The 11,433-nt window shown below is 39.6% G+C and overlaps 2 protein-coding genes across 3 annotated transcripts; one reads left to right on the top strand and one right to left on the bottom strand.

The window, feature by feature from the left end:
- The first annotated feature begins 3,499 nt into the window (after nucleotides 1–3,499).
- LOC127785590 (uncharacterized) lies at nucleotides 3,500–5,291 on the top strand. 2 transcript variants are annotated; one of them, XM_052312988.1, is made up of 6 exons: nucleotides 3,500–3,626; nucleotides 3,713–3,760; nucleotides 3,859–3,927; nucleotides 4,109–4,174; nucleotides 4,525–4,677; nucleotides 4,779–5,291. In XM_052312988.1, the coding sequence occupies exons 1-6, from the start codon at nucleotides 3,614–3,616 to the stop codon at nucleotides 4,859–4,861; spliced, it is 432 nt and encodes a 143-aa protein (XP_052168948.1). In that variant the 5' UTR covers nucleotides 3,500–3,613; the 3' UTR covers nucleotides 4,862–5,291. The 2 variants fall into 2 exon arrangements, with proteins under 2 accessions (XP_052168948.1, XP_052168947.1); XM_052312987.1 differs by having other exon boundaries at nucleotides 3,850–3,927.
- LOC127785589 (uncharacterized) lies at nucleotides 5,189–9,038 on the bottom strand. The gene is made up of 8 exons (XM_052312986.1): nucleotides 8,932–9,038; nucleotides 8,523–8,809; nucleotides 7,783–8,006; nucleotides 7,299–7,695; nucleotides 7,131–7,220; nucleotides 6,788–6,906; nucleotides 6,078–6,149; nucleotides 5,189–5,475 (listed from the first exon to the last, which is right to left on the bottom strand). Exons 2-8 carry the CDS (start codon nucleotides 8,791–8,793, stop codon nucleotides 5,461–5,463), a joined length of 1,188 nt encoding a protein of 395 aa, XP_052168946.1. The 5' UTR covers nucleotides 8,794–8,809; nucleotides 8,932–9,038; the 3' UTR covers nucleotides 5,189–5,460.
- Nucleotides 9,039–11,433: the final 2,395 nt, after the last annotated feature.

Below are 11,433 nucleotides of genomic sequence, written 5' to 3'. Positions count from 1 at the left end.
GTTGCCCAACCTGCAAAAACCACCCTTTTTGCATGCGGCCGGCGCATCCGCATGCGAAAATGAGATTTTCACATGCGGTCGCTAATACCAGCCACATGCGAAAATAAATTCAGCAAACAAAAAAAATAAAGTCCACAAAACCCCAAAAAATAAAAATCCAAAAAATCTTAAACCCTAGCCCGCCACAGGAGCGCAGCATCCACGCCGCACGCCGTCGCCGGCGGCGGATCCGTCACCCCCGCCGAATCCATCGGCGGCGGCACCGGATCCGTTGCCCCAGCCGTCCGGCGTCGTCACCGGCGGCGGATCTGTCTCCCCTGCCGCCTGCCGTCGTCACCCCCACCGGACCCGGCGGCGGCGGCACCGGATCCGTCGCCCCAGCCGCCCGGCATCGTCGCCGGCAACGGATCCATCGCCCCTGCTGCCCGCCGTCGTCGGCAGCACCGGATCCGCACGGTGCGGCGGTGCCACCCGAGGCGGCCAAGCCGCCCCCGCCGCCGCGGCGTTGAGGAGGGGGGAGGGTCACCTCATCGTCGTCGTTGTCGGCGGCGTTGAGAGGATGGCGGGTCGCCGAGCCGCCGCCGTAGCCGCGCCGCCCGCTGTCGCTGTAGCCGCTCCCTATGGCGGCGGATCCGGCCCTCCCGAGGGCGGTGCCGCCGGATCCGCCACCCGCCGACGCCATCACCATCCGCCGCCTGGCCACTCTGAGAAAGGGAGAGGGAGAGAAAGGAGAGAAAGAGAGAGAGGGGAGAGTAATAAATTAATAGAGGGATAGAGGAGATGAGGTCGAAAAAATTTGAAGTGGTGGGAGGGAAAAGACAGTGGAGGGAGATGAAAAAATTGGGGTGGTATTTTTGCATGCGGACCACTTAAGGAGCCGCATGCGTAAATAGATTTTTGTATGCGGCTCCTTAAGTGGACCGTATGTGAAAATAGTTATTAAAAAATTAATTTAAAAATATGAGAACTTCGAATCAAACCTTATGATATTAAATGAACTCATATGAAAAAGTTGCCAAAAAAAAGTTGTAGAAATCATTGAGATCTACTTATTTTCTTTTGGTCATTTCTCCATCCGAGTTTGATTAAACTATATAAAATTTGAACTTTATAATATAAGAAATTCAAATAAATTTTTCACATAGTAAATGATTTCAAATAGAAAAGTTGTCAACAACAAAGTTGTATAACTTATCAAAATCTATAACTTTTGTATTGGCCATTTTTCTATATGACTTTGTTTGAACAGTTTGAATTTGAATTTCAAAATATGACAACTTCAAACAACATTTTCAAATACAAAATGATTTCAACTGAAAAAGTCATCAATAACAAAATGGTATAACTCATCAAGATCTATAACTTATATTTTAGTTATTTCTTCATCCGATAAAGTGATTTGTAAGATTGTTCACAAAAACTATATCTCTTATATAGTTTTTGTGAACAATCTTACAAATCACTTTGTCGAATGGAGAAACGATCAAAATAGAAGTTATAGATCTTGACGAGTTACACAACTTTGTTACTGATGACATTTTCAGATGAAATCATTTACTGCTTCAAAATATTATTTGAAGTTTTGAAATTCAAATTTTTAATTGATAAACCAAAATCACAAGAAAAAATAGCCAAAATAATACCAGTAAGAACACAATAACATAATAGAGCATGATTTTAGAAACATTTAGGGAAAAAAAATCATCCAATTTAGAGTTCATATGAGTGAGATACACTGGTTTCAAATTTTTCAAATTTTATTTTCGCATACGGCCTCTTAAGTGGCCCGTATGGAAAAATCTATTTTTCCATGCGGGCACTTAAGTGAGCCGCATGCGCCCCTCTTAAGAGGCCCATATGGAAAAATCGATTTTTCCATACGGGCCACTTAAGCAGCCGTATGGAAAAATGACCCTTGATATTTTTGTAGACGCCACTAGTTATAGTCTACATGGAAAGATGATGGGGCCTCATACAGAAAAATCATTTTTTAAGTAGTGTGTCGTCCGATCTTAACCTGAAGGACACGATCAAGATGATCGCTATTACAAAAAAACCGTCCACATGGGCATTGCAAAATTCACACATAACCCCTCTTTGATTTTTCTGTTCTCCCGTTCAGTCCTCTTGATCTATCCCAAAACCTTTCTCTCTGTACGGACGGCAGCTCGAATCTCTTCGGCAAATTGACCTGCACAGTGACTCCATCTCGTTGGCTTGCTCTATCTTCTAGCTTCATCGTTTTCATGTGCTTGTACGCCTCGCCTTGGCGAGTTTCCGTAGCCCGTGCGCATGGTTGCTACTGCTGCTATACCATCCCCCAACCCGTGCCTGTTATCTATTATTCTCCTCCTTTATGTTCAGTGCCAGGAGCATCCAAGCGGTCAAAGAACTGCCACGATGAGCTTGGCCTAAGAATCTTTGTACTTCTTGATTACTACTAGCAAGGATTTGACTACGGTGGAGCGAAGGCATCATTTTTACCAAAACTCCTACAACTTGATGCTGTAGCCATGCATTCCTCACCCATGTACTAGCTTGCAACTTTTCACTAATATGACCATGAGAGAGAATGATAGAGAGAGAGGAACATGCCGTATTTAATAGATCTCTTAGCAACAATCACATTACTCCATGTGATTAGCCATCAAATAGGTTGATTTTTTAATTAGTCCAAGCATCTTTTTTTATGTCCGAAATTTAATCTATATCTGGTTTTATTGGGACATTATATATCAAGATTAATGTCCAGTCACCGCGCAAATACAATATAACCAATGTCCAAAAATGACACTGTAAAAATGATACATCATTTGGCATATATTAAAATAAAAAACATATGATTTTTATTTTTACATATATATGCTACATTGCAAAATATAATTTCGTTAATCGACAAAGAAAATAATGTACACTACAATTTGTTGATGCCGAAAATGAAACAAAACGAAAATATCATTTTGGAGAGTGATGTCCAAAAACATGATGTTACAAAATGATATCATATAACTTGGTATGTATCGAAATTTTAAAAAAAATCACATGTGTGTTATTTCCAAAATGGTCATGTATACTAAAATTCCATGGATAACAACAGAAAAGAAACAATATTTAAATAGATGAGTAAATACTACATGATGTGTGGTCAACTTCCTCTCAACTGCTCTCTCTCTTCAGAGGAAGTATATGTCCCATGTCAGAGCTACACATATGCATTATGTACCTCCCTGACCATTTCTCCTGTAGAAACTCTTCATTAGTGAAAGTAAGGTCCATTTAGGAAGCACACATCTTTATTATATAATAATGTTATGAAAATGATTCTAATTAATAATCGAGGTACGTGGATTTCCCTAACCATGGGTCCCTGTTTCATAAGTGTGCAATTGGATTTTTATGTTGGGTGTTATATAGTATAAAGCAGAAACTGAATTCAAAGAATAAAAACAGGTCAACAAACAAGCGAGCAGCAATAATTCAACTTCTAGTACGGGCCGAAGTGCAGCATGGTCTCTGTATAAAGAGCTCACTACCCCCAACAGATTATGTGCACGTTCTACCCTCACAGCGAGTGTTCCGCAGCTTGGATATCCTGCTCGTTTTCCTTCGATCGATGGACGATGGAGGTTGGCATTTCTAGCTCTTATTTTGCCCTTTCTAAATATTCATTATTCGACTACCAAGCGATGATTTTTTATGCTCTATCAATAAGACGATCCTTCCAAGGAGGAGATCCAAGTGTCTCCAGCAAAAGACCAAGGTGAAAGCATTTCGTTCACTCTCACGCACATCTTCTAAATATTGGCAAAATTAAGCTTACTAGTGATTAATTAATGCATTAAAAAAAAGGATGTTCAGATCAAGAAAAACTCAAGCGCAAAAACGATGAGGAGGAGGTAGATATTGGTGGTTCAGCATCGAGCACGGGTACTATTTTCTGATTATTATGGTTGGTTTTACCCTTAATTTCGATTTGATCCGTCGTATACTTGGATGCATGTCACAAGCTCCCTATCCCATGATAAACCTCTTTTTCCATCTTTTTACACGTTGAGTATGTAGCTTGTTTGTTGTAGCAATGTGGAATCTAACAGGAAAGGTCCCGCAGGCACATCAAAGAAGAAGAAGAGAAGGGGATGTTGTGTTGATATTCCTTCATCTGAATCTGATGAAGGTACTATCAGCTATCTTACCCTCCCCCATCCCCTCCCCCCTGTTAATTACTAACTCCTAGCCAGACATCCCTCTTGTTTTCTTTTGTCATGTTATATGTACTTTCTCCATGGCAGATTTAGTACAGACCGTTTCTTATATAATAGCTTGCCCTTTTTGAAAGAAAAAATATATATTTCGAGACATCATATATAATATAGTTAGGCTAAATCATGTGTTATTCTGAGAAAACGACCGTCCGCTGCTACTATATTAAGTTAAGAATTCACATTAATAGAAGTACACTTCTCCAGCTGTTGCATATATGTACATATATTATCTATCGACTAAATACAACACTGCTTGCTGCAGAAGACTGGGCACCAACTCCCACAAGGGAGGACAACCAACCAAATAGGAATATGATGGTGGACGAGCATCAGAGATATCCAGATTCAGGAGAAGATATTGAAGATATGATGGTGGACGAGCCTCAGAGATATCCAGATTCAGAAGATACTGAAGGTAGTGAAAGTAGTGATCTCTCAACTCTGATATGGCCTTTTTTCTACTTCTAACTATTGTAGTGGCCAAGGATGTTCATCTTCCTACTGCAAAATGTGTAGGAAGAATCACACTTGACATAGAAGACTGGAGACCGGAGGTTCTGACAGTATGCCCAAGCTCTCCTGATACTGATTCCCCGTAAGTATTCAGGACTAGAGGCCAGAAGAACATTACCCGAAGTTTGGTAGCCGCTAATGCCTACTTGCCAGCCAGATTAATTGCCGAGTAGCCAACTAATTAAGTTTATTGTTATTTCCTTGTAGCTTTTATTATCCGGCAATCTTGTTGTACCCTAAGTTCGTATTTCTGCATAGCCATCTAGTCACTAATATTTCAAGATTTGTCTGGCAAACGAATGGGATGATATTCCTCCTATATATTCCAAATATCTTGTTGTACCTAGAGCTCATTATCTGGTAAACGAATGGGATCCAATTCGTTCATCTGCTCAAACACAGAGAGGATCCAATTCGTTCCTCTGCTCAAACACACAGAAGATCATGTCTTCGTTTCAACAATAAATACTCTCCAGGATTTACATGAGCAGTGAGCCAGTGATCATCAACGAAAAAGAGTCTCAGTAGATTAAATTGAGACATCCAAGTGTAGCATAATGAAAAATATGCATCATTGATGCTTGGTGAGGTGGCTCACAAACCCTACCAACTCTCAGAGCAAAAAACATCAGGCCCTTTTTCACAAAGCAAAAGTATGTCTGCAGGGTTCTTCATCCCCATGACCTCACATCTCATCTTCCTACAAGAAGCAATAGGTCAGAAGTATTCTACAAACATTCCGTTATATTGCTTCAAGAAGAAAGGAGATTCTAATTTCTTCTCAATCAACTTATCTGTCATGTGGACTGTGCAATCAGTATTTCAAATCCGAAAATTTACTATATTAAACAGAATCTTCTATCATGTTATAAATGATAGCTCAAAAAGGCAGCTTCAGGTTTGCACTGTAATACAAAATAGAAAAAAAATATATTCTAGGAGAATAATATATATCAGAAAATTTGAGAATTCAAAAGCTATTACACTTAACAATGTGGATTTCTTTTGTCAACTAAATGCATATAGCATTCACTTCTAATATATTCTGTATCATCGTATATTTTGTTCTTCACATCCTAGAGCTTTTGCAGCAAGCATGGGTTCATCTTAGTTTAGCAATATTTCGGGTTTCCAATAGTGCGTCATTGTAAAATAATATGCATGCATATTTAACCTAATCCATGTAGATAAAAGTTCTGAAATTTATTAGTAGAGTTTGATAAAATGGCATAGCTACTGAAAATCAAATTTAGCTACAGAACTAGAATATAGCTAGAACAAAATAAAGATAAAGAATGCAACCTTTGCATTCCGTTTGTTGTTGGCTTCATTGAGATCGACAGAACTTCGGCCGAAAGTTCTGCACTTGTTTCTCTACAGTGAAAAATAATGAAGAGCAGAATTAGAACAGTAAATAGGGATAAACAAGGAGCACAAAAAATAGTTCCTTTTGTGATTAGAGTATTGAATATGATTTATTAGTTCAGTACTGTATCTACCTCAATCCCAGTTATTTCCATAGCTATACTGGGATGGAGCCATGGAGGGAGTACTTAAGAGTAGAACTTGAGTTTTATAGCGTACCAAAAAAAATGCAAGGGACAAAGTATCATCCTCACATATCACAACAATTTTGACATTTTAAACACTGGCAATACCTCAAATAGGAGCACATCAAATATAACCGTTATACAAGGGAGTGTGAATACAATACAAATGAAGTAAAAACACATAGATCAAACCTCAAAAGAGAAAAAAAAACTATATGCAAGACAATAAAATAATATGTTCACTGCAATCCAAATAAGTTGGCTGCACACTCACTTTATAATAATGTCAATTGGACAACTGTCTATGATCTAAATAACGCCAAACAAACAAATGGTAAAAGTTAAAAAAGAAAGTCACACAATCATCCACATGAACACCAAACTGGTAGTCATAAAAAATAAAATGGCACACTAAATATCCAAAGTAGAGTTACTAACATAAAGGGAAGGCAGGCTTACAACCTTTTGAGTTTGACCATCACCATCCAAAGTGGCATTAGCCATTTTTCTTTTTGAAGAAATTTGTGGTTGATGCCCAACAAACTCGGAGGTTACGCCAATAAATAGGTCTTCAGGTATAACTGGAAAGTGGAAACATATGATAGTGCAGTTAAAAAACAGGACCTCAGTTGAAATATAAGAACATATGCCTATTAAAGATTGAATGGTTAGTAGGTAAAAGAAGCACATGAATTATCTTGTGGGTTAATTGTCTATCAGCACACCCAGGTTCTGATCCCCCCATCTTAGACACCACCTATTTTTGTGAGCATGTGTAGTTTGGGTGAAAAATGTGCTTAATTACCATCAGTTTGTTTTCGGCCCATCAGCATGCTCTTGTTGTGATCTGACAGCTTCCCAGTGCCCATAGGCAGTAGCTGCCTATTCAACCCAACTGCAAAAATTAACAGGAAGTTCAAAAGAGTGCATATAAATAATTTACAAGCGTAAAAAAAAGTTGTAGCTTTCATACCACGCTTGGCAGAATCTGTTATGAACATAATCGGATTGCAGAGCAAATCATAAAACCTCAACTTTCCAACTCCAGCTTTCACAAGATTACCATCTTTGTCATAGCGTGGGCAAAAGAAATTACCCCACGAATTTAGAAAATACAAATATTGTATCCCGCAGCGCATTCCAGCCCCAATGATAACAGCAGCATGGCCAGTAGGAATCAGATTTCTATCCAGGAATTTGGATAGTTTGGGCACTCTGTAAATTTGGCAATACTCAAGCTTTTCCAATCTGCTGCCGCAGTAAAACGCACCAACAAGCGGAATGCCGTCAGCAAGTGCGGCACATATCCCTTCAAAGTCATACTTATCAATTGTTTCCACTGCTACAGCAGTGTAAAGCCTTGAATGATCCTACAGTTATAGACAAACATTTAATATCTTGGAAATGTACTAGACAAAACACATGGACTAGAAAAATAACCAGCAGAATTAACTCACGGCAGATTGTATGCCATCAGTTTGGACAGCAAGCGCCATTGTAACAAGTTTTCCGATTCCCGATGTGCCATCAGAACAGTTGGCCAAGCACTTACCATCAAACATGTCAACAATGGCAGTTGGGTCTATCTCTTTTACGGAGTCGGGATTTTTTCCCTGAAGAACCGTCTTAATCCTGTCTGCTATCTCAAGGCAAGAGGCTATAGAATAGGCGATACATTCAGCTACAAAAGGCAAGAGCAATGGGTTTCAGCAGATGCTAACAATTATCAAACAAATCAAATTTATGAAGCGAAATAATTTGGTGCACAGCTTAGCAGCCTATCTTGAAAGAAGAGGCTCAATAGCGTGCTAGATCATGTTGGCAGACAATCAACCATTTTGCTGTCAAACAAATTAGGCATGACCATGAATTGGATTGGCTGTGAAAACTGTTTTCAACTTATTGAAAGCGTAAAGGATTTGATGTTCCCTATGAAATCAAACCAGAATATCCCAGCATAGTAAAATAGTGTTATTTGTACTAATTGAAAAGAAAAACCAATATAGCATCCACGTTGCTACCTTAGTTATGACATCATAAATCCAACAATAACTACACCAAGCACGAAGCCAGTACAAGCCACATAGTCAACAAATCGGTAATGAAAATTGCAGTAAAAAAGAAGTGTTCCATTTATCCTAAACCAAGCAAGACGAACTATGCAGGCCAAAATCAAAGATACGAGGAGGACACTCACGTTTATCGTATTGATTCTTGATATTGTCGAGCCCACCAATCAGAGAACGCTTGTTTGCCTTGACGAGGTCATAGCAGAAGTTCATTTCACCAAGAAACGGAGCTTCGCATCCACGACAATGGAATGCTGGTAGATCAAACAGTAGTTTCTCAACAGGGAGGTTTATCGAACCGCATTGAAAGCATTCCCAGCTCTCGGTATCACAGCTACTTCTGACGCCGCGCCTGACGCGATCTAGGGTTGGCAGCCTGACGCCGCCTTCGGGCTCCATCAGAGATCACCGAGAGCTGTAACCACGAGACCAAAAGAACCGGAAAAATAAAGGTGAAAAGGACAAATGTAAAACCTCGTAGCAAGCAAAGAAAAACTGAGGCCGGGCGGGATAGAACGGGGAAACGGAGGAGTATACCTAGAATATGGAGGCGGCGGCGGCGGCGGCGACAGGCGGCGGCGATTGGCGTCGGCGGGACAAACCCTAAAAGGTACTGGATAAAGAAGAGTCTGATAGAACGAAACGGGCGGCTCGGCCCACCAACGAAGAGGGCCGTTAGACACGGCTCTGTACCGGGCCGTGCCGTGGAATTCTTTTTAGGAATAAGTTCATTGAGGTCCCTTGCATTTACACCGAATCCGATTTTCGTTCTTAACCCACAAAAAAAACAGATACAACCGATTCCCCAACTATCAAAACCGGTGCAAACGAGATATCTTAGCAGTTTTGGCTGATGTGGTACCTACGTGGCTGGTTTGACTAGATCTTCGTACCACGTGGCATTGATGTGGCGCTTATGTGGCAATCCTATTCCAAAAAATAATAAAAAACCGTGGATCCACATGTCTGTTAAAAGAAATGAAAATGGTGGGGGCCATGCCCCACGTGTCATCTTCACACCTTCCTTCTTCCATCTCCCCTTTCTCTCTTGTTCATCATCCTCACTATCTTCTTGACGATCGTTATCGACCAATTTCAACATCAATATTACCCAATTAATGAAGACTAGCTATACTTGCCATGCATAATTTTTAAATAAAATATCTACTTTCACTATATACTATGCTACTAACATGTATACAGGAGAAGCACATATAAATGTAGGAGAATCGACAGATATAAACGATCAATCAATCGAACGTTGTCAAGATCCAGACTTACGGATAAATGAGCCAAGAACATAGAATTCACACAATCCACTAGGCCTTCTGGACTGAGGAGCCAACAGGGAGACGGCCTACCGAAAATTAGGCCGTTTGGGCCATCCTCTGGTTCGCCCGAACCCAACCCCCATCTCTGCCGTTGATCTCAGGTTTTGGCGTGAACGTCTAGGATGCTCCCTCAATGATGGTTGGAGGGCAGAATGGACATTTTGCATCTCCTAACCGTCATAACTGCCCTATATAAGGACCTCACATCCTCACTCTCTCCACACACTCAAGAGAAGAGCTATCTCCCTCTCTCGAGTTTAGTAGTATCTTAGTGCTAGTGGAGTAGGAATTAGAATAGTATTTGAGTACTCGGGTCTTCAGGAGAATTCGGGTATGGCTCAAGTAGCTTTCCTTTCTTCTTTTGTACTACCTCCGTTTCAGGTTATAAGACTTTCTAGCATTGCCCGCATATAGATAGATGTTAATGAATCTTGATACATATATATGTCTAGATTCATTAACATATATATGAACTAGGTGAAACACTGCGGGAATTTAGTATGATAACAATAAGAAAATAACGTGTAAGATAGCTAGATAACATCAGATTAAGTAAATTAATGTGGTTTATGATAATTTAAATTTAAACAGTATGTAGAACGGTGATTCAAACGTAAAAAGTAAGGGGGGTATGACTTTTTGGTAGATAAAGTAGGGAGATAGTTTGGACCATATATTAATCATCTAAAAGCTAAAAACAATTGATGTGATATAATTTAATTAGAGGAAAAAGGAGAAAGATAATTTGGACCATAGATTAATCATTTAAGCACTAACTAAGTCATGATGAACTATATAAGTATATAGGATATCATAAAACATAATAAAGATATACATTGAAACATTATGTGAATTATGTTGGATGATAATTTAACATGTTTGTATTTGAAAAGCTCTTAAATTATAAAAATTATAAAGATATAGCATGTTTGTATGATGTTTAAATGTGATGATTGTTAGTGGATGATGATGTGGCATCTTTGCATGTTAAGCTTAAGGAGTTAGTGGGGGATAACTTTATAGTAAGATAGGATGTGCACAATACTATAAAGTCTTATAATATGAAACGGAGGATGTAAGACTCATTGAATTGATAAAATATTCTTCTTCATACATCTTCGGTAATTTATTCCATTTATATTATCCGAGTACTGACTTTTACTTTATACTTGTATCAATATAGTTGTGTAGCTAGCCTACCAGAGAGGTGCAATGGTGTGGGTTTAGTGTCCGATTACTCGGTTGTTCTATGTCATCTCGGGGGATATATAGTAGTATTTAACAATATAGACGTGGTGTCTAGATTATTAAGTATCACTATCTGGGCATTGTTGGTGGTCATTAAAGCCAATTCTATACCGCCAACCTATGCATGAAGTTCAGATAATAAAACATCCAACATAGTGATAGGTGTTAAAACTTATATATTTCATAAGTGTTGGTGTTTATTTGATGCAGGTAATAAACCCAGAAGTTAGGAGGAAAATCAGACTAAAGTGTGGGAGAAACATGTATCCATACAAGGATGGGTTGGGAACTTCATCAAAATACTAGAAAATCAGCTCAAAACTCAGAGAAATGGATAGAGGAGGACCAAGGGAGGAGATGGGCCGAAGGCCAGGCCAGGAGGGCCCAGCCCAGGTTCGGCCGAACCCCTGGTTCGACCGAACCACCATCTCCACCGTCCATCCTGTGGTTTGGCGTGGAC

This window comes from Oryza glaberrima, chromosome 10, assembly GCF_000147395.1.
Source record: "Oryza glaberrima chromosome 10, OglaRS2, whole genome shotgun sequence".
Lineage (NCBI taxonomy): Eukaryota > Viridiplantae > Streptophyta > Magnoliopsida > Poales > Poaceae > Oryza > Oryza glaberrima.
Note: the sequence above shows the minus strand (reverse complement) of the source record. Positions and strands in the feature narration are given on the sequence as shown.